The sequence below is a fragment of the Acartia tonsa genome, chromosome 4, assembly GCF_053477335.1.
Source record: "Acartia tonsa isolate MP-2025a chromosome 4, ASM5347733v1, whole genome shotgun sequence".
NCBI classification, from domain to species: Eukaryota; Metazoa; Arthropoda; class Copepoda; order Calanoida; family Acartiidae; genus Acartia; species Acartia tonsa.
In genome coordinates this window covers 1,383,560-1,407,154 of record NC_137263.1, presented here as the reverse complement: position 1 = coordinate 1,407,154, position 23,595 = coordinate 1,383,560, and the positions used below count along the sequence as shown (strand labels likewise).

General features: G+C 35.8%; 2 protein-coding genes across 2 annotated transcripts in view; both read right to left on the bottom strand.

Moving 5' to 3' along the window:
• LOC145318135 (lysine-specific demethylase 2A-like) overlaps positions 1-20,597 on the bottom strand; it is a 42,568-nt gene extending 21,971 nt beyond the window's left edge. Inside the window, exons 1-15 of the mRNA XM_080159483.1 lie at positions 20,458-20,597; positions 20,126-20,202; positions 19,331-19,441; positions 18,945-19,057; positions 14,668-14,742; positions 13,620-13,722; positions 12,361-12,501; positions 7,902-8,149; positions 7,165-7,243; positions 6,613-6,733; positions 6,191-6,300; positions 5,537-5,647; positions 4,180-4,286; positions 3,426-3,533; positions 463-522 (exon numbers count right to left, since the gene is read on the bottom strand). Of these exons, the coding sequence (XP_080015609.1) occupies positions 463-522; positions 3,426-3,533; positions 4,180-4,286; positions 5,537-5,647; positions 6,191-6,300; positions 6,613-6,733; positions 7,165-7,243; positions 7,902-8,149; positions 12,361-12,501; positions 13,620-13,722; positions 14,668-14,742; positions 18,945-19,057; positions 19,331-19,441; positions 20,126-20,202; positions 20,458-20,566 (1,673 nt within the window). The 5' untranslated portion in view covers positions 20,567-20,597. The remainder of the gene's footprint in view (positions 1-462; positions 523-3,425; positions 3,534-4,179; positions 4,287-5,536; positions 5,648-6,190; positions 6,301-6,612; positions 6,734-7,164; positions 7,244-7,901; positions 8,150-12,360; positions 12,502-13,619; positions 13,723-14,667; positions 14,743-18,944; positions 19,058-19,330; positions 19,442-20,125; positions 20,203-20,457) is intronic.
• A 3-nt stretch (positions 20,598-20,600) lies between these two features.
• LOC145315618 (uncharacterized) lies at positions 20,601-23,344 on the bottom strand. The gene is made up of 2 exons (XM_080155602.1): positions 23,278-23,344; positions 20,601-22,754 (listed from the first exon to the last, which is right to left on the bottom strand). The coding sequence occupies exon 2, from the start codon at positions 22,741-22,743 to the stop codon at positions 20,953-20,955; it is 1,791 nt and encodes a 596-aa protein (XP_080011728.1). The 5' UTR covers positions 22,744-22,754; positions 23,278-23,344; the 3' UTR covers positions 20,601-20,952.
• Positions 23,345-23,595: the final 251 nt, after the last annotated feature.

Below are 23,595 nucleotides of genomic sequence, written 5' to 3'. Positions count from 1 at the left end.
GTATAAACTAACTTTCTAGGGGTTATAATACTAACATAACGCGGGACCTAAACCTCCGGAGCCCTAACCTTGCGGGATTAACCTGTACCCAATATTATATAACCTAAATGGAAAACTAACATAAGAAAAGCTACCCAACCCCCTTATTTTTAATTTATATCAAGTAAGGGGTGTGTGGTTCTTTGCTCAGAAAGGCACTTTGAGTTAAAATGCCAAAATTTGAAAAAGAATATATATGAATTACCTTACTGGATGTAGAATATACGTGGATAATATGACGGGGGGAAATTGTCGTCAATTTAGGTTGCTATTTACCCCGTCATTTGTCAGTTCGTTTATCCAGTATGAGGGAAGAGGATGGGGTAAAGGGGGAATCGTTATTTTAGCCTACTGTGTTTTTCACTTTATTAGAGTTCTAGACAATCTGGTGTAAGATCCAAGTAATAATATATCCATTATTACCTGGGATGACTAATTTCTCTGCATACAGCGCACTCCATTAGGTTGCTAGTCTCCAGGGGTCTAAATAAGGGGTGATTTAGTTTATTATAATTAGGGGTTAATATACGTTTTAACTCAACAATTACATAAAACAAACCCTTTGATTACACAACATTAGCCTTGAAATTATACGTTTCAACCACAAATTGTAATCTACAGAAGGGGTAGTTTTTTGCATCATTATTGGGGATGTACATCATTTCTTCGGCCATTATCTTACCCCTTTAGATCTCTGATACTACATACCTAGTAATTAAAGTCATACTAGTCTCTGCATACCAATCATCTAGCCCACAAAGACAACAAATAGTGTAGATATATAATAATACCATACTCAGGGCGACCACTCCAAAACAAAAAAAATATAGTATTTTTATAGTATATTTTTTTAATTCATATAGTATATATAGTATATTTTTTAAAACTCATATAGTATGATATAGTATCGGACTTAGAATTATTAAGTAATACATAGTATACATCATCAATAATAACTCAAAGCATAGCTGTTATCAAAGCAATTTCACATAGAAGGTGCTTACTCTGTGATTATTAGGCTAGGTATTAATGTGAGACTATAGGTTATTTAGGATAAAAGTTTACTTTTGGTTAGTATTTCACATATATCTAACCAGTTTTTGGAAAGGTCTCAGGTTCAGGTGCTGCAGGCTATCTGGAAGGTGGTTTCTGGACAAGTAAAAAATTTAAATTTCTGTTTGAAGAGTTAGAGATCAACTTATAAAACAAAATATGCATCTTTTTGGATGTTATTAACATACCTAAATGAAGAAAAAATTAAAATAGGCCTCCAAGTTCTGAACTTGCAGGCCTCCAGGTCCACTCTGGACAAGTTAGTTTTTTTTTTATTTGAAGAGTTAGAGGCCAACTAATAAAACAGAATATGCATCTTTTTGAATGCTATTAACATATCTAAAGAAAATATAAATTAGCCCCTAGGGTCAAGCCCTGCAGGCCTGCAGGTCCACTCTGAACAGGTAAACAATCAAATTTCTTATATGAAGAGTTAGAGGTCTATTTATATAACAGAATATGTATTTACTTGAATAATATTAACAATCGGGATCCAAGTTCAGGTCCTGCTGTTATTAACATATCTGAAAAAAAATTAAATTAGCCCCTAAGGTCAAGCCCTGCAGTCCTGCAGACTCTGGACAGGTAAAAATCAAACTTCCCTCAATTGAACAGTTAATGGTATATTTGTTAAACAAAATGAGCTTATATTTGGATGTTCTTTATATAATTGAAGGAAAAAATAAACTTGGCCTTAAGGTTTAGGAGCTGCAGGCCAATAAAATAAAAATTTTAAATTTAAGGAGTTGGAGGTTTATTAAACAACATAAGCATCTTTATAGATGCTATTTATATGTTTAAAGAAAAATGACAACCGACCTCCAGGTTTTGATGCTGCAGGCCTCTAGGTGGACTCTGGACAGGTAAAAATCAAAATTTCTTATTTATGTAGTTAGAGGTTAGTTTATAAAACACCATAAGCATCTTTTTAGATGTTATTTACATATCTAAAGAAAAAATACAATTGACCTCGTCCTCCAGGTCCAGGTGCTTCAGGCTTCCATGTAGACTCTGTTCTGAATGAACCTGAACTTGGATCCCGATTGTTAATATTATCCAAGTAAATACATATTCTGTTATATAAATAGACCTCTAACTCTTCATATAAGAAATTTGATTGTTTACCTGTTCAGAGTGGACCTGCATGGCTTGACCCTAGGGGCTAATTTAATTTTTTTTCAGATATGTTAATAACAGCAGGACCTGAACTTGGATCCCGATTGTTAATATTATTCAAGTAAATACATATTCTGTTAAATAAATAGACCTCTAACTCTTCATATAAGAAATTTGATTGTTTACCTGTTCAGAGTGGACCTGCAGGCCTGCAGGGCTTGACCCTAGGGGCTAATTTATATTTTCTTCAGATATGTTACTAAGATCCAAAAAAATACATATTCTGTTTTATAAGTTGACCTCTAACTCTTAAAATAAGAAATTTGATTTTTTACCTGTCCAGAGTGGACCTGGAGGCCTGCAGGGCTTGACCCTAGGGGCTAATTTAAATTTTTTTCAGATATATTAATAACATCCAAAAAGATGCATATTCTGTTTTATAGGTTGACCTCTTACTCTTGAAACAAAAAATTTGAATTTTTACCAGTCCAGAGTGGACCTGGTGGCCTGCAGGACCAGAACTTGGAGGCCAATTTTAATTTTTTTCTTCAGATATGTTAATAACATCCTGAAAGATGCATATTCTGTTTAATAAGTTGAACTGTAAATTTTACAATTTTTTTACCTGTCCAGAAACCACCATTTAGCCTGCAGCACCTGAACCTGGAAACTAAATATAATAAGTGAATTACTACCCAAAAGTAAACTTTTATCCCAAATAACCTATAGTCCCACATTGATACCTAGCCTAATAATCACGGAGTAAGCAAAAGTGGTAAAATTTCCCCCTCACCCTTAAGTTAATTCTATGAAAAATACCTAACTGATATTTAAATCATAATCAGAAACAAAAATATATTTTAAAGGATTTTCTTCATATCTTTTTTACTGTACCTAGAGCTTTATGCATTTTTGTCGTATCAAAGTATCTTTTGAGCCCCCCGCAGGGGCTAGAAATAGGAGAAGACCTACTGTGAAAATAAACCAAAACGCTCCTTAAGAGGCGCGGCGTTGTCACAAAACTGACATTATTTGTTTTTTGTTATATAAATGTAATATTATATAGTATATATAGTAAATTTTGGTCAAGTAAAGGTAATAATATATAGTATATATAGCAAAATTTTGGTCATATAGTATGATATAGTATCCAAATTCATCCTATATAGTATAAATAGTATATATTGTATGCAGTGGTCGCCCTGCATACTACATACCTAGTAATTAAAGTCATACTAGTCTCAGCATACCAACCATCTAGCCCGCAAAGACAGCAAATAGTGTTGACCGCCAAAACTTTACTGTCACAGCGCCTCCGTTCACATCTGAATTAGGATTATAATTAAATAAGTTATGAGTTTGACTTAATAAGCGCATTAGACTACGCGCTAACACACAACTACACGGAAAATACGCGAAAGAATTTACCCTCTTTGTCTCATATATTTTCAAAATTAATTTCCACATTATACCTTTTTAAAGCAACTGCAAAACAAAGGGATAGTTACATGAAGTGCATTTCAGAAAAATTCTTTCAAGCATAAGCTACAAGTATACAATCAAACATATATAATTTTGTATTACAATAAATAACAAACAATTAGACATCACTAAATTAGTTGTCATGTAGTTTTAGTGAAAATAAGCAAGGTATACAAATTACAAATTGCATTTATCACAAGAATTAGATTTTCAAGTCATGAAATTTTAAAAACTACATGGTAGAAAATTTAAATTCTTTCAAATAAATGCCCTATAAATCTAGTTTAAACCATTGAACAGGAAAAAATATGCAGTTCACTAAATTCAAGTTTAAATGTATTTCGTGCAACTACCCCTTTCAGTGCTGTAACTATTATTTTTAGTTGAGTTCGTTTGACAATTAGTATTGGTTTCAAAAAGCCCCTCCATTTGTCAATATCGTCCAACCAAAATCTCTGTTTTATATATAGTCTAAAATTGAGAACTTACGTTTTTCTGGGATATGAAGTACATTTAGGGCATTTTCCGCACTCTTTTACCAGACATCCCGCGCAACTCTTACAGTTTATTCTCTCTCCTATCCGCGGCTTCTCATCCTAAATAAGATTATTAATACAGCGCTTAATAGTATAATATCGCATCGTATTATAGACATTTGCGGATATCAAAATGAAAAATCATTAAACATTAATTCCAGTTTTACTGAACTGGTATTAATATACGTGGAAAATTGTCTGTAATACGATGCTATACATGATTTTTCCTTATGGCTGAGAACCGGTTCTAATCCTGCGGCTATTAAACGATTTTAAAGCCATACTGTAAAGTTTATTCTCTCTCCTATCCTTACAAATAGATAGATTATTTAAAGTAGTAAGGTTTTTTTTGTCTGTAGCTTAAGATTTCAATAACCGCCTGAGCCGATATGGTTCTCATTTACAATTTAGCTTCTTATAGGTACTAATTGTTTTTGGGGAGGGTACCACAACCCTCCGAAGAAAAATCGCCCCTGGGAAGAAAAAATTACCGACCAAAATTTTTTTTATAAAAAAATAAAAATTGGGAGAGGGGCCTCTAGAGTCGAAGCCCCTCGTAGATAGATTAACTAATAGATAAAAATGCTTTGACGACCAGACAAATAAAATGAATAAATCAAGTTTTTAAACGGTAAACAAGGATGAAAACATTCATAATAAGCAAAACACAAAAAAATATGTATGGAAACACGGACAAAGTGATTTAAGATGCAGATGTCCAATGGCCATTAACGAAGAAAGGATTAATGAAAATATCACAAAACCTTTACATAAGGTTTTTTTTATATATAAAAGCATGACTAACAGACAAACGGACAACGTAAACTTTATACTGGATTCTCAGCAGGGTGTCGGAGCCGTATAATTTTTATGCGGCTCCGGCTCCTACCTTAAAATTAATATATCAATTTTTTTTCATTATTGAATTTGATAAAATAAAATAAATAATATAAAATATTTTGCTTTTATTTGATTAAAGCTATATAAAAGAAGGATGTGTGTCTATTTGTTAAGTAACAATAGTTTTTCAGTTTATTATATGGAAATAGACCGTTGCCAAATTATAATATTACTTTAAAAAATTATTTTTAGCTAGTCCGGAGCCGGAGCCGTTTTTAACGAAAAATACGGCTCCGGCTCCACCAAAAATGTTGCTGCTCCCGGCTCCGGAACACTGATTCTCAGGTTTAGGGAATTATTTTTAAACTTTCAGCAGTCTATCTCACATATTTTCCCCATAACGTCACAGACTTGGACATACAAAGTGTATTATAGAGAAGCTTCGCTACAAAAATTATAAAGTTCTCTACCTTTAAATCCCTGCGGGCCTTGTTCTTCATCTTGAGGTTCAAATTTTTGTCCTGTTTAATTCCTGTCCAGTATAACAGAGGCCGTCCAGTCACAGCAAGGCTTGGATTATCCTATTATATAAAGTAGGTAGTAAGGTTTTTTTTTGTCTGTAGATTAAGGGAAAGGGTAGTTTTTTCTTTGTGAGTTTATTCCTTTAGGTAATGTAAGGTTATGTACTGGATGGTACTGGATAAAAGTAATGGGGGGGGGGGGGGGGGAACTTAACAGTGCTCAACAGGCACTTTGAGAGAAAGCATAAAAAATCAGGGTAGGAGGGGACACTTGGCTACTCCCAAAAGTTTTAAAGCGTTTTCTTATTTGATGGCTTAACAACTTTGGGGGCTTTAATTGAAATTTAATTGTTTTTTCTTTCTTCATTGAGTTCCAAACCTCTTAACAACTAATTGTAATCTAAAGAAGGTTTTTTTGTGAATTATCATTGTCCTATGATAGGACTCCTTTAGATTTAGACTCCCTTTAGATCCCTGATCAAAATCACTTATGCTATGGTTGGGAAGAAATTAAACATTTATAAACAAAAATTTACAAGTTTCATTTCTATGTAAATGCAGCTCTTGCACACAAGCACTTTGAGAAAAAGCATAGAAACATACCTTGAGATGGTTAGTGATGATAGTTCTGATATCCTTGATAAGGGTGACTGGGTCTGTGATCAGATTGGGTACACATTTACGTGTCACCGGCAACGAGTGGATAAACATCACTATGGCCTGTGTTTAATTTCGGATCTTATTTTATTGTTATCTTTAAGGAAGGCTCTTTTTAAAATCATCCTCTCTATGTCTATTTTAACAAGGATAAGACATACCCAATGATGATACACAAAATTACCCCTTTTGTAGATTACAATAAGTGGTTAAAACGTTCGAAAATATAACTTAGTGAACCAACCAATAAATTCCCACAAAGTTGTCAAAATCACGAATAAGAAAATGTTAATATAAAACTTTTGGGACTAGCGTATTAAACAGCCCAATGTCCTCTCCCTGGTAATGAACTGTTAACTAATAAGAACCGGTTTCCTTGAGGCCATATAATTCTTGAGGTGTAATGTGTTGTTGTTCCTCCAGCTGTTTCCTATACTCGGCCTGGCAATAATCGTCTCCAAATAGTCGTAATCGTGTCTCATCATCTACCTAAACGAATGGATATGTCATTACTTGGATGTTGCATCAGCATTTTATGTACTCTAATAAAGTGGTGCTTGCAGCTTGGTAAATTAACGATCCATCCAACTGGATGAACGAACTGACTAATAAACGAGTTCCATGTTATCAACCTAAATTGACGACAATTCTTCCCCTGTCATAATATCCACGTATAATCTATTCTTAAAGCAAGTGAAGGGCGGTTTAATTAAGAGGATGCTTTTCATTTAAATTGCCTAGCGAGCACAGAAACCCTTATTTTTTTTAAATAAAATGAAAATAAGATGAAGGGAGTGAGGATTCTGTATGCCTAATCCCTACTAACAACAACTAACAACTGTATATGAGAACATAAAAATAAAGCGTACGTACATGTATATATTTATATTGATCGTACGTACAACCAGAACAACGCTTACCTGTAAATGAGAACGTCCAAGTAAAGCGTACACATATTTATCCAACGCATACCATTGCATCTCGGTGAAAAATGGAAACCTAAAAAAGATAATTTTAATACTTTGAACAAAAAAGTACTACATCCGTTTTTAAAAAGCGGATATTATTTATACCTATTTATATTTATAACGGATAGCTATTCTCGTTAATTTGGCATGGTCTTTTCGATTTAAGACTTTGCATTAAGATTCCTTTAAGTACTATTTAGAAAGCGTAGCAACATTTCCAGATAGTCTCATGTATGTCAATCATCCAAATAAAAGGCTTCTAGCTTTGGGCTATTAGGCAATTTCAACATGCAAACATTTTTCTATAGATAATTCCTAAATGTAAAGTGTTTTGGATTTTGTTAAGCTTTCTAAAAAATAGCGTTTTTCTAATATCAACTTACATACGAGGGCAATTTTTTTGAAAATTAATTCTAAAATCAAAATATAATAAAGAAGTAGGTATAATATCATCCATAAGTAGGAGAGCACAAAATTATCAAATATTGACAAACGGATAAAGTGAATCATAGAGCAAATGTTTAATAGTTATATAAAAGACAGGAAGTAAAAATAGTATATTATATAAGAACCCAACCTCTTTGGGGTATCTTCACAAGAACATAAAAAAAACATGCAATCATATTTACATGTTACGGACTGACAGACACAGAGAGTGAATTATAATAATAAATAAAAAGTTATTTAACCTAAATTTATGAGGTACTTTTGTATGCTCCTCAATTTCCGCGACCCGCAGCTGTTTCTCAATCGAGAAGGAGTGGAGAAAATTGCCGCCAAAGACGAGAGAGTCGCGGGGTGTGTAGACCGCGTGTATCCAGCCGGAGGGGATGAGCAGCGTGTTGCCGCGGTCCAGGATCACGCGGCCGCATTTCTCCACCACGTCGCCGAAGAAGACGTCGGATTGTTTGCCGGACAGTGTCCATTCTTCAAAGGCCTAAATTACCAAAGATATGACAATGGCCGATAAATTTATGTACATCTCTGATAATGATACACAAAATTTCCCCTTCTGTAGATTAAATCATTGGTTAAAAAGTTCGGAATATTTTGGAAGCAACCAATCAAAATCCAATAAAAGTAACCAAAATTTTTAAGCCAAAGAATGAGATAAAGTGGTTATAAAAATTTGAGTACCAGAGTAATATACTGACAGTCAAATGTCTTATCCCTCCCTGCTTAATTTCAGAACAAGATTATATCAATAAAACTTACACCCTCTAAATAGAACAAGGTAAACATTTGGGTGCTTTAATTAAATCCTGATTGATTGATCAAAACTAGAAATGTTGAAACCTTTCAATCGATAATTTTATTCAACAGAACGGGTAATTTTGTTCATTATTGGGGATATACATCTAAGGGGGGGGGGGGGGGAAGTTTGTACACTTATAGGAAATGAAATTCAGTACCAAAGTTTGGGAGGGTCGTATGGGCTTGTTTTTAAAGTTATCAACCTAATTCTTTTTGTAGGCTCTCTTATATGACTTGATATACACGGAAAACTTTGAAAATTGAATTTCGGTACTTTCCTTCTAGGGGCTTGTGGAGCAAGAGACCCCCAAAACACTAAAAATATGAGTTCTGACCTTATTTTTAAAGATATCGACCTGATTTTTTCTTTATAATACTTTTTTAACATACCCGAATCAACGAACCATTACAGATTTAATTTTGGGACTTTCCTTCTAGGGGCTTGTGGAGCAAGAGACCCCCAAAACACAAAAATATGAGTACTGGGCTTATTTTTGAAGATATCGACCTGATTTTTTTTATAATACTTTTTTAACATAACCGAATTAACGAACCATTACAGATTTCATTTTGTGACTTTCCTTCTAGGGGCTTGTGGAGCAAGAGACCCCAAAAACACAAAAATATGAGTACTGGGCTTATTTTTGAAGATATCAACCTGCTTTTTTTTTATATAAAAATAATATTTAAACGTAACCGAATCTACGAACCATTACAGATTTCATTTTGGGACTTTCCTTCTAGAGGCTTGTGGAGCAAGAGACCCCCAAAAATCATAAAAATATGAGTTGTGGGCTTCTTTTTTAAGATATCAACCTGATTTTTTATATAAAAATACTATTTTAACATAACCGAATCTACGAACCATTACAGATTTCATTTTGGGACTTTCCTTCTACGGGCTTGTGGAGCAAAAGACCCCTAAAACACTAAAAATATGAGTACTGGGCTTATTTTTGAAGATATCAACCTGCTTTTTTTTATATAAAATAATATTTAAACATAACCGAATCTACGAACCATTACAGATTTCATTTTAAGACTTTCCTTCTAGGGGCTTGTGGAGCAAGAGACCCCAAAAAATCATAAAAATATGAGTTGTGGGCTTCTTTTTTAAGATATCAACCTGATTTTTTATATAAAAATAGTATTTTAACATAACCGAATCTACGAACCATTACAGATTTCATTTTGGGACTTTCATTCTACGGGCTTGTGGAGCAAAAGACCCCAAAAACACTAAAAATATGAGTTCTGGGCTTATTTTTAAGAAATCAACCTGATTTTTAAAAAATAATACTGTTTTAACATAACCAAATTAAGAAAACATTACAGATTTCATTTTGGGACTTTCCTTCTAGGGGCTAGTGGAGCAAAGATTCCAAAACCACTAAAAATATGAGTTCTAAGCTTATTTTTAAAGATATCAACCTGATCTTTTTAAAATAATACTTTTTTAACATAACCGAACTAAGAAACCATTAAGGATTTCATTTTGGGACTTTCCTTCTAGGGGCTTGTGGAGCAAAAGACCCCCAAAACACTAAAAATATGAGTTCTGAGCTTATTTTTTAAGATAACCTGAGAACTCAATTTATTTTGTTTTGGAGGTGTTTTACCCTACTTTCCCCTAAAAGGAAAGTGCCAAAATGAAATTATTAGTGGCTACCTAGTTCAAACATGTGAAAAAAGTTTTCATGAAAAAAATCAGCTCAATATCTCTAAAAATATTTTTTGGGGATCTTTTGCCCCACTAGCTTCTAGAAGGAAAGTCCCAAAATGAAATCTGTAATGGTTTCTTAGTTCGGTTATGTTCAAAAAAGTGTTCCTAAAAAAATCAGGTTGATATACTTAAAAATAAGGTCAGAACTCATATTTTTAGTGTTTTTGGGGTCTTTTGCTCCACAAGCCCCTAGAAGGAAAGTCCCAAAATGAAATCTGTAATGGTTTGTAGATTCGGTTATGTTCAAATAGTATTTTTATATAAAAAATCAGGTTGATATCTTTAAAAATAAGCTCAGAACTCATATTTTTTGTGTTTTTGGGGTCTTTTGCTCCACAAGCCCGTAGAAGGAAAGTCCCAAAATGAGATCTGTAATGGTTCGTAGATTCGGTTATGTTAAAATAGTATTTTTTATTATATAAAAATATAAGGTTGATATCTTAAAAGAGAAGCCCACAACTCATATTTTTATGATTTTTGGGGGTCTCTGGCTCCACAAGCCCCTAGAAGGAAAGTCCCAAAATGAAATCTGTAAAGGTTCGTAGATTCGGTTATGTTTAAATATTATTTTTTTATAAAAAAAAGCAGGTTGATATCTTCAAAAATAAGCCCAGTACTCATATTTTTAGTGTTTTAGGGGTCTTTTGCTCCACAAGCCCCTAAGAGGAAAGTCCCAAAATGAAATCTGTAATGGTTCGTTAATTTAGTTAAGTTAAAAAAGTATTATAAAAAAATAAGGTCGATATCTTCAAAAATAAGCCCAGTACTCATATTTTTGTGTTTTGGGGGTCTCTTGCTCCACAAGCCCCTAGAAGGAAAGTCCCAAAATGAAATCTGTAATGGTTCGTAGATTCGGTTATGTTTAAATATTATTTTTTTTTATAAAAAAGCAGGTTGATATCTTCAAAAATAAGCCCAGTACTCATATTTTTGTGTTTTGGGGGTCTCTTGCTCCAAAAGCCCCTAAGAGGAAAGTCCCAAAATGAAATCTGTAATGGTTCGTTAATTCGGTTATGTTAAAAAAGTATTATAAAAAAATCAGGTCGATATCTTCAAAAATAAGCCCAGTACTCATATTTTTGTGTTTTGGGGGTCTCTTGCTCCACAAGCCCCTAGAAGGAAAGTCCCAAAATGAAATCTGTAATTGTTCGTTGATTCGGGTATGTTAAAAAAGTATTATAAAGAAAAAATCAGGTCGATATCTTTAAAAATAAGGTCAGAACTCATATTTTTAGTGTTTTGGGGGGTCTTTTGCTCCACAAGCCCCTAGAAGGAAAGTACCGAAATTCAATTTTCAAAGTTTTCCGTGTATATTATTGTGTTTTTGGGGTCTCTTGCTCCACAAGCCCCTAGAAGGAAAGTCACAAAATGAAATCTGTTATGGTTCGTTAATTCGGTTATGTTAAAAAAGTATTATAAAGAAAAATCAGGTCGATATCTTTAAAAATAAGGTCAGAACTCATATTTTTAGTGTTTTGGGGGGTCTTTTGCTCCACAAGCCCCTAGAAGGAAAGTACCGAAATTCAATTTTCAAAGTTTTCCGTGTATATCAAGTCATATAAGAGAGCCTACAAAAAGAATTAGGTTGATAACTTTAAAAACAAGCCCATACGACCCTCCCAAACTTTGGTACTGAATTTCATTTCCTATAAGTGTACAAACTTCCCCCCCCCCTTATCTCAATTGTCATATCCCTTAATTCCAAAAACAAAAAGTTTAGGTTAAGTTGGGTGTTAGTCCCGCATAAATCGTTGCGACAACTCCTCTTATCCACGCAGGGTAAAGAAGCTTAAATAGACAAAATCAAGATGCACACAGACGGACTAACAGACACGAATTACTCTAAATAGCACTAGCGGCTACGCCCATAGAGGCCTCTAGGGTCACTTGAGGGGAGAGTCGAATTTGAAAACCCAATTTATTGTTTAAGATTTTAAAAGACAAAGTAAAAAAATTTTTAGGGGGAAGGAATTTTTTTGGGGGGCGATTTCTCTTGGGAGGGTGGTGGTATCCTCCCCCAAAAATAAAATAGTTATAAACCTTCCCGGGAAGCTACCCTGTAAAGGAGAACCCGATCGGTTTAGCGGTTAGCGAGATCCTTCGGTACAGACAAACATACAGACAGACATCCTGCTACTTTATTATAAGGATAAAACCTTATGTAAACAAACCTTGAGATTAGCGTCTGTCGGGGGAATCAGCCAGAAAACTTTCTGACCCTTTAGAATATGGTACCAGACGCTGGTGCCTCCAAAATCAATGTGAAAATCTGTATAACAACCAGCTACAGACATTAGACAATATTTCTGGACCTAGAAAAAAACATGATTTTAAAACATACCACTTATAAATGTAGAATAAATATTTTTGAAATGCTTAATATTTAAGCTCGCAATCATAATTAAGAAAAGAAAAGCCTATATACTACCTTTTTAATAAAAAAAACATTAGTTAGGTAGTCGTCTATCAACTGTAGTAGCCGAGAATTTTTTTACATTAAATAGGCAATGCTTCATATCGCTTTGACGGGGGTTTAATGCAACCATCTTGTAATCAGTGAGCAAATGGCACTTAGAATTCGAATTTCGATCTGAACTTTTGCATGAGTAATCCTTGGTAGGTATATTTTCCCTAAATCGATTAAAAAGTTGGAAAAGTAACGGCTGACGGCTCAGCCATTTAGCCGTTTTTTTCCTATTTTCAGGGTAAATCCATCATCAATTACATAGGAATCAACTTTTTAAAACATATTTTTGGTTTCATTCATGTTTAATGATAGCAATAACCATTTTTAAAACTTCTAGTACCAACAGCTACCATCTAGAACCGTTTGATAGCGTTTTGGAGTGGAAAAGAGTCTTATGTGGAGATAGGTTTGATAGGTTTCGTGACTAATTTGCAATATAGATATCCAAAAAATGGCAAAACGGCTGAGCCGCCAGCCGTTAGCCGTTACTTTTCCAACTTTTTGTTCGATTTAGGGAAAAAAGACCTACAAAGAATTACTCATGCAAAATTTCAGATGGAAATTCGAATTCTAAGTGCCATTTGCTTACTGATTACGAGATGGTTGCAATAAACCCCCCCCCCCCTTTACAATACGGAAGCTTATTGGTCCATCCAAGGCATTGTTAAAAAAAATTCAGAAGTCTATCTTAAATACTAGCTGGGATTATCATGAAAATTGTTATATTTGTATTTATGCGTAGATATATTGACAGAGGGAAATTTGTCGTCAATTTAGCTTGCTAAATTAGACCTCATTTATTGGCCAGTTTGTTCATCTAGTAGGAAGAGAGTGGATGGGGTAAAGGGGGGTTCGTTATTTTAGCCAGTTACAATATCACTTAACTTTATCAGATTACATGAAAATCTGGTGCAACATCCAAGTAATAATATATCGATTGTAAAAACTGAGAGTCGCGCACACCTTTGGATATTTCATTTTGTTCATGGCATTGGTAGCTTCATCCTGGTCCTCTTTGAAGTGGCGCGGCCAGACGTTGTCCACCCAATCAATCTGACGCACAACCCTAAATAGTAGAATAGAGTGGGCGTTATCCTCTTAGAATTTTTTTTTCAATTTTGAAAATTTGAGTACCCCCCCCCCCACCCCCCCTCCGACAACGACGAAAAACTATTTTAGGTTATGTTAGGTTTTAGGCTAGGGAGCCGAGCGCTGCGGCTAGGCAGGCAAGGGGGCTGAGCGCTGCAGCTAGGCAGACAAGGGGGCCGAGCGCTGCGGCTAGGGAGGTAAAGGGGTGAATGGGGTTATCGTTATTTTAGCCATTTACGATTATCACTTTTATTAGAGTACATGATAATCTGGTGTAAGATCCAAGAACTATAAATTCATTAGCATAGAGTAAATAATAAAATAAGGATGACAACATCCATTAGTAGCGAAGAATGAACGATTGAAATTACAGATATGATTAAAAGTTAAATTATTTTAAAGCAAAAGATTCCTTAAACGACCAAATATCATTGTATTTCACATGGCTTTCAAATTCAATATTTCTTTGAGTTGTTTAAGACATGAACGCAACCCCTGAAAAAAACAGCCCCTTGATGTCAGAAGTGCTTAGCCGGTTATTGCATCGTATTATAGACAGCTTTCAGCGGATATTAAAATAAAAAAAAACATTAAAATCAAAACAGGTATTAATTTTATTATTTTTATTTAATATTCGCGGAAAATGCTTTAAATAATTTTTCAGTATGACTGAGAACCGGTTCTAATCCAGCGAATATTAATCGGTTTCGAAGCCAACTTGGCAATGGTTTTTCAGGGGTGTGAATATTTCACAATCTAATTGAATTTCTTCCCCCCTCCCACAACCCTATGTATCTATTTTCTTTCCCAATTTTAAATGTAATCCTCCTTATTAATATTTCCTTACTAAGAATTTCTCCCCCCATCACGCGGGGGGGGGGGGGGGGATACCATGCGAAATATACACCCCCGTAATTTTTACCTTGGAGCCGAAACATAGTTGTCTAGCTTGGTGTGACTAAATTCTAAGCTCAACACGTTTAGCTTCGCATCCGGCCTGAAATATGCAATATAAAAGTGGTACTTCCATTAACAAGTTTAGGTATCCTATTTTATAAAGAAGTAACCTTTTTTTGTCTGTAACGAAGGATCCTACGAATTGCTGAACCGATGTAGTTCTCCTTTACAGTTAAGCTTCTTAGAGGTCTAGTGAAGTTTTTTAACTATTTTGTGGAGGGGGTCGACTTTTCTCATCCCAAACGCCCCCCACCTCAAGTGCCCCTTTACTATAATTTGAATTAGGACCCAATAAGTTTTAACTTCGCAGGGAGAGAGCAATAGCACTAAATCCAAACACCAAGAAACTATGGCTACAAACACCCACATTTCAAATAGTATTTGGTTCCGGGGAGCGATGAGACATTGGGCTGTTTATTACACTAGTCCATAAAGTTTTATAATAACGTTTTCATATTCGTTGGCTTAACAACTTTGGAGACTTTATAAAAGAGGACTATCCACGAACAAGAGCACGTGATTCTAAGTACCTTCCAGCATTGATCCTGAGTATTTTCTTTCAGAATATAATAGGTCACTATCAATAATTAATATATTGACGAGAAAATTTATGTTTCACCACTTCAAGTTGAAGAAAAGTAAAAAAATGTCCACCATTTTTCGTTAAAATTCTATCAAACGTTTTGTTGAGTTCGGGGTGTCTTTAATTGTCCATGTTGTCAAATGATAAAAATTTAAAAAAGTCAAAAGCACATTTACTATATCTTATATGTTATGTTTAAATTAATGCTAATATGGATTAATTTACAATCTATATAACACGAGTATTCGCATATGTATTATCAAGTATCCATTTTATTAAAAGAATTAGCTACATAAAAGTTTTCAAAATCAATTAAAATACCTAAAAAACATGGTGAAACATAAATTTTCTCGTCAATATATTAATAATATATGGTGACCTATTATATTCTGAAAGAAAATACTTAGGATCAATGCTGGAAGGTACTTAGAATCATGTGCTCTCGTTCGTGGATAGTCCTCTTTAATTGGTTGATTCATTTACTTGAGTATCCAAACGTTTCAAGCACTAATTGTAATCTGCAGAAGAAGTAATTTTGTGTACCATAATTTTGGGATTTACATCAATTTATCGGCCATTGTCTTATCCCTTTTTACTAAGGGGGGGGGGTTTTTAATGCAACCATCTCGTAATCAGTGAGCAAATGGCACTTAGAATTCGAATTTCGAGCTGAAATTTTGCATGGTTAATCCTTAATATGTCTATTTTCACTAAATCGAACAAAAAGTTGGAAAAGTAACGGCTGGCGGCTGCAGCTCAGCCGTTTAGCCGTTTTTGGCCTATTTTAGGGCAAATTCATCATTATTTACGTAGGAATCAACTTTTTAAAACATAGTTTTGGTTTAATTCATATTAAATGATAGCAATAACCATTTTTTAAATTTCTAGTACCAGCTGCTAAACGGCTAGAACCGGCTGAAAACGGCTGGGAGCGGCCAAGAGTATGAAGAGTAGATAGGGCTTGTGACATGTCTAGGGGTAGGTTTTTATGGGTGCTGAGCTCAAAAATACTACTAAAAATAGTGACGGCCAATCCATATGGCAGCTGGGTAACAGCTGCAGCTCAGCTGCGAGCGGCCAAGAGTAGAATGAGTAGATATGGCTTGTGACGTGTCTAGGGGTAGGTTTTTATGGGTGCTGAGCTCAAAAATGCTACCAAAAATAGTGGCGGCCCATCCATGTGGCAGCTGGGTAACGGCGGCAGCTCAGCTGGGAGAGGCCAAGAGTAGAATGAGTACATAGGCCATGTGACATGTCCAGGGTTAGGTTTTTATGGGTGCTGAGCTCAAAAATACTACCAAAAATAGTGATGGCCAATCCATGTGGCAGTTGAGTAATAGCTGCTGCGAGCGGCCAAGAGTAGAATGAGTAGATAGGGCTTGTGACGTGTCAAGGGGTAGGTTTTTATGGGAACTGAGCTCAAAAATGGTACCAAAAATAGTGGCGGCCAATACATATGGCAGCTGGGTAACAGCTGCTGCTCAGCTGCAAGCGGTCAAGAGTTGAATGAGTAGATGGGGTTTATGACGTGTCTAGGGGTAGGTTTTTATGGGTGCTGAGCTCAAAAATGCTACCAAAAATAGTGGCGGTCCATCCACATGGCAGCTGGGTAACGGCCGCAGCTCAGCTGTGAGAGGCCAAGAGTAGAATGAGTAGATAGGGCTTATGACGTGTCTAGGGGTAGGTTTTAATGGGTGCTGAGCTCAAAAATGGTACCAAAAATAGTGGCGGCCAATCTATATGGCATCTGAGCAACAGCTGCAGCTCAGATGGGAGCGGCCAAGAGTAAAATGAGCACATAGAGCTTGTGACGTGTCTTGGGGTAAGTTTTTATGGGTACTGAGCTCAAAAATGCTCCCAAAAATAGTGGCGACCCATCTATATGGCAGCTGGGTAACGGCTGCAGCTCAGCTGGGGGAGGCTAAGAGTAGAATGAGTAGATAGGGCTTGTGGGCTGTAGCTGTTACCCATCTGCCATATGGATGAGCCGCCACTATTATTGGTAGTATTTTTTAGCTCAGCACTCACAAATACCTACCCCTGGACACGTCACAAGCCCTATGTACTCATTCTACTTTCGACCTCTCCCAGCTGAGCTGCCGCCATTACCCAGCTGCCACATGGATGGGTCACCACTATTTTTGGTAGCATTTTGAGCTCAGCACTCATAAAAACCTACCCTAAGACACATCACAAGCCCTATCTACTCATTCTACTCTTGGCCGCTCCTAGCTGAGCTGTAGCTGTTACTCAGCTGCCATATATGGATTGGTTGCCACTATTTTTAGTAGCATATTTGAGCTCAACACCCATAAAAACCTAACCCTGAGACACGTCACAAGCTCTATCTACTCATTATACTCTTGGTGGCGTGCAGCTGAGCTGCAGCTGTTACCCAGCTGCAATGTGGATGGGTCGCCACTATTTTTGGTACCATTTTTGAGCTCAGCACCCATGAAAACCTACCCCTAGACACATCACAAGCCTTATCTACTCATTCTACTCTTGGCCACTCGCAGCTGAGCTGCAGCTGTTACTCAGCTGCCATATGGATGGGTTGCCACTATTTTTGGTAGCATTTTTGAGCTCAGCACCCATGAAAACCTACCACTAGACATGTCACATGCCCTATGTACTCATTCTACTCTTGGCCTCTACCAGCTGAGCTGCCACTATTTTTGGTACCATTTATGAGCTCTTCACCCATAAAAACCTACCTCTGAGCTGCAGCTGTTACCCAGCTGCAATGTGGATGAGTCGCCACTATTTTTGGTACCATTTTTGAGCTCAGCACCCATGAAAACCTACCCCTAGACACATCACAAGCCCTATCTAATCATTCTACTCTTAGCCGCTCGCAGCTGAGCAGCAGCTATTACTTAACTGCCATAGGGATTGGCCGAAACTATTTTTAGAAGTATTTTTGAGTTCAGCACCCATAAAAACCTAATCCTGAACACGTCACATGCCTCATGTACTCATTCTACTCTTGGCCTATCTCGTCTGAGCTGCGGCCGTTACCCAGCTGAGCTGCGTCCACTACCCAGCTGCCATGTGGTTGGGCCTCCACTATTTTTGTTCGAATTTTTGAGCTCAGCACCTATAAAAACCTACCCCTAGACACGTCACAAGCCCTATCTACTCATTCTACTCTTGGCCGCTCGCAGCTGAGCTGCAGCTGTTACCCAGCTGCCATATGGATTGGCCTTCACTATTTTTAGTAGCATTTTTGAGCTCAGCACCCATAAAAACCTACCCCTAGACATGTCACAAGCCCTATCTACCCTTTATACTCTTGGCGGCTCCCAGCCGTTTTCAGCCGGTTCTAGCCGTTTAGCAGCTGGTACTAAAAATTTTAAAAAATGGTTATTGTTATCATTTAACATGAATTAAACTAGAAATATGTTTTAAAAAGTTGATTCCTACGTAATTAATGATGAATTTGCCCTAAAAATAGACAAAAAACGGCTAAACGGCTGAGCTGCCAGCCGCCAGCCGTTACTTTTTCAACTTTTTGTTCGATTTAGGGAAAATAGACCTATCAAGGATTACTCATGCAAAATTTCAGATCGAAATTCGAATTCTAAGTGCCATTTGCTCACTGATTACGAGATGGTTGCATTAAAAACCCCCCCCCTTTGGTTTCGCTAAAATGATACCTGTGAGGATCAGTGAAGAAGTCCTCCCACTCCTTCATGGTCATCTCTGAGTTGTGCTGGGTGGCGCAGTTCATCACGTCGATCACACGCTTCCCTCCCACCATAGATCTCACCTAGAATAGGGTAGAATACAAACATGACAAAATCCATGCTTAATAAATCAAACATTACAAAAGAACATTTGTAAACAGTGCTTTTTCATAATGAATAGGCTATAAAAATAAAAATGGTGGTTTTATTCGAAGTGACTGTCGAGTCCTGAACCCAACCCCATCATTTTAATAACTAAATTGAAAATAAGGGGGGCGAGTGTTTGTCCTCTTGGATTAGTAGTAGGTGTAACTTTTGGACCGTCCGCTTTTTATTCAAATAAAGATGACACTTACATCTGCGATCGAGAAATCCACTGGATCCGGCATGTTCATGTGTAGGCCACCTTTTTCTCGGATAAACAGGGGAAGGGTAAACCCCTTCTTTTGAAGGTACTCTATGGTCAACTGAAAATATTCAACTAAAATTAAAAGCATTTTAAAGGCGAAGCTTTTCTATAATACGGGTCAGTCAGTACGTCCGTCCGTCCGGGACGGATAGTTTTTTTTCGATAATTTAGGCATATTAAAATAGTCATACCGATTTCTAACTTTGACTAGCAACTCTAATCGTTACCAGAATGTCCGTACGTCCATTCCGAACATGTTGATTTTTAACTTTTTAGCAAAAAATGTTCATGTGATACAATTATCCGATTGATCTGATTTTTGGGAATGTTGATTTCTTATCATTTCTGGCAAAATCAGATAGTTTGGAATGAGTCGAGACCATGTTATCATTTTCAAAAACCGCCTATTTCCGCCTCCGCCCCACAAAATTTTTTCTCCATCAATTTTCGCAGAATCAGACAAATTCTTTTTCTTCTAAGATTTTTTTTTTTGGGGGGGGGGGATCGTTGTGCACGTCAGTTTCAATAAAGATTCTCTTTTAGGGTCGACACAAATTATTTTACCTAAATTGGAAGTCATTAGGAATTACTGACGGACAGACATACCGGAGTTGTAAAAGAGTTGTTTTTAGTAGCCAAGCTATTCTATAATTAAGTTTGTCTGTCCGTCCTTCTATATCTTTTTTTCTTTTGTGCTTCGATACATATTGATGTTGTCATCCTTGTTTATATTATTACTTACCTCCTGTCCTGTTAATTCTCTGATGAAAAATCTTGGGAAATCCTTAGATCTCAACTTTTCACTCACATCAAATGACTAGGTATTCACAAATACTTGCAATACGTGTTGAATAGGTACCTAGTTATTTTGTAATTAAGGACTTAATGATAAAGGACATTGTTCTATAAACTACAGTAACTTGATTAATCGGATTAAACTATAGGTAAGTCTCCAAGCAGATACGAAAAATCAAATTTACAGAAAAGCTTGTTTTGTTTGATCTCATTGAGAATGTATATCAAATTATCGTCCATTATCTTATCCCTGGGCAATTATTACAAGTAAATGTTCCTGAATTGGAAGTTCATCATCGTCTGAGACTGGTTGGTCGCTGTACTTAGCTGTGGCCCCAGCCGCGCTCTTCCTGTTGCCCCGCCCCCCACCCTTTCTCCTCCCGGACATTTTTGGGTTAGGCTGCCTGAACCCTGAAAATAAATCTGAAAAAAAAACACGATATAATATTAACTTCTTTTGCCTTTTGATTGTGGGAATAATATCTTATCTGGCAAGGCAAAGTCAGCTTCACAAATATTATTGAAAAGGTATTAGGTAGGTATAAATAGTATTACAAAATATTATTTTTTTCCATTTGAGTTATTCTAAAACTGGAAACCTAAGTATCTATAAACCCTGAGTTTAAAAGTTGAAAATAATGAAAGAAAACTTTGTGATTGAAAAATTGTATCAACAATAAAATATGTAGGTAACAGTAATTTACACAACTAAATTAAGCCAAAACTTTAACACAAATGGAACATATAATTACTAATACCGCAACGAGCTTAATATTAGACTGAAGCAAGCATTTTGTTATTTTTCACATAAATCAAAGAGCTGGGATTGTTTAATCTCACTTTCAGCAGAGTGGTGATCAGCTCTGGATTCACAGAGTCGCAGCAGCTGCTTCCATCACATTCCCCATGGACCACCTTTCCTATGATTAACTTATGCAGGGCTGAGTCTTGGGCGGCCATGATTGTATTGAAAGTTGTATCTGATATTCCATTGCAATGGAAAGACTGCAGGTTGAGTTTGACATCAATTTGAAAGGAACTGGAGCTGTTGGCAATCTTCAGCTCTTTTAGAGTCTTATAGGAGGATTTTAAGATCAAGGCAATAATATTTGAGTCAACATAATTACATGATAACTTGGTTATATTAAGACTTGGAATATCACTCATACCAATATCTGGAATTATGGTTAATTTCAACTCTTGAAGAGTTGATGCGCTTTGAGTCAAAATGGAAGCCACAACATAATTGCTTATAGCATTACATTGTAACTTTCTTATCTTCAGTCTAGGCGATGAAAAGTTTAACACGTTCCCCAACAGATAAGCATTCAAATAGAGTTTGGTCAAACTTTCTCTTGACAATTTCAGGATTGTCTTCAGGAGGCGGATTTGTACGCTGAATGTTGTTAAAACCTTTATATTAAGCAAATAGGGCAAGCCATTGAGAAAGTTAGTAACTATATTATCTTTATCAAGAAAACTTACACATATTAACTCTTCTAATGTAGAACTGCATGATTTCATGATAGAAATGAAAAGATAGTCTTCACAGTTTTCTACTTCCAATCTTTTCAACTTCAACTTTGGAAATGGTGAATAATATTCTTCATCAATATCCTCAGGATCATCTCTGTCAGCCTCGTCCTTAATTGACAAAACCTTGATGGTTGTAGCACAACTCTCTAATAGCAGATAAATCAACCATGGATCAATATCAATGGCAGAAAATTCTTTAAGGTTAACCACTGGGAAACTTAAAAAAGAAGAATAATCCCAAGTTTCACCGCGCCATGTAAAGATTTCCAAACTTTTGCTTGAGTATTGCATAACTGACAATAGAGTATAATCTTCCAAATAACGAGCAGTAAAACTGTTCAGATTTAAATCAAAGTCAATGACAACGTTTAGATCCTCAAGGTGTAATGCCTCTAAAGTATCAGAATGATTCTTGATAGTAGCGTAAGCAATTGCTGCCTTGTTTTTACTATAATAAGCTAGATCTTTCTTTTCATGTTCTCTTATGGCCAAAGGATTACACGTTTTACAACGATTTTCTTCCATTCTAGACTCAGATTTCAAAGTGAGACTCTTTAATTTCACTAACTTTATCGCAGGCTCCAGCAGGTACAGCTCATCACCACAAATATTAAGCTCCAAATGAACAATGTTGGAATGGAACTCATGCATAACAAAATAGGATGTAAAATATTTTGTATATTGGAATGCAACAGACAGTTGGATCAGATGAAAGTTAGAATCCTTAATATGCCTTGCTTTAGCCTGAATAAGATCCGTGGCCAGCTTGGAACTTCTTTCTCCACAAAAGGTAACATTCCATTTCCTCATAGAATCATCAAGTTCAATAATTCTGCGCTCACAATTTCTGGAAACTAACTTCAAGTTTTTCTTATCATTTATGTCAAGATAAGTTAAAAGAATCTCAAATACATCATCCAGAAGATCGTTTAGATAATCTTTCGGCTCAGGAATAACATTTTCATCCTTTTTGGCAACTTTGGAGTTCTTGTGGTCGGGGATACCACTGCTTGAGTAAGATCTCTTCATTTCAATTTATCCTGCAAGAAAAAAATTTTATGAAAAGTACCTAAATATTTTTATATATGACATTATTACAAAATCTATTTAAGATAAAAAAGGGGGACATTTTTTTATGGTACGATAAGACTTTCAAATAGGTGTAGAACTCTAAAATTTGGCATAGTCGTTGCTTTAATGGGGTAACGTGGATATGTGGGGGGAAAAGTCGGCTGAGCTTTCGCTCCCGCCGAAAACAGCCGATTTTTTTGCTTTACTCGCAAAAGTAGTCAATTTTAAATCTTTTGAGACAAACTTTTTATTCAAACAAAATTTCCTTTGTACTTTCATTCCCAACTATACGTATAAGTTATTTGCAACTGCTTATGGGCCCAGGCATTCATCCTACTCATAGTAAATTTGTCCCGCGCCAGAAATAAGCACAAAAATAAATACTTTTTTTTAACGTCTCTAGTATAAAGCAATGTGGTCAAAACTAGAACTTTACACCTTCGAAACGGCAAGCATAAAATAGTTTCAATTTTATTCTGAAATGTAACTTACCGGTACGTTGCTATTCAATTCAGTATTTGAAGTCAGATTTTCGTGTAATTGATACAATCTGAAAAATAACAAATAAATACCTATTCTTGATTTAGTAATAGCAAGCTAACATAGTGACAGACATTGAGGGATGGGACATTGGGCTGTAAATTATGTAAACATGTTCCTTAATTCGATAGCCGGCTAGTCGATCAAATTTTTGGCAATTTAATTAAATCTTGATTATACCTAATGTCTTAACATTAAACCAACGATATTTATCTTAATAGATAATTACAACAACAAAAAATAGAAAAAATGTCTTAAGAAGTAAAAAAA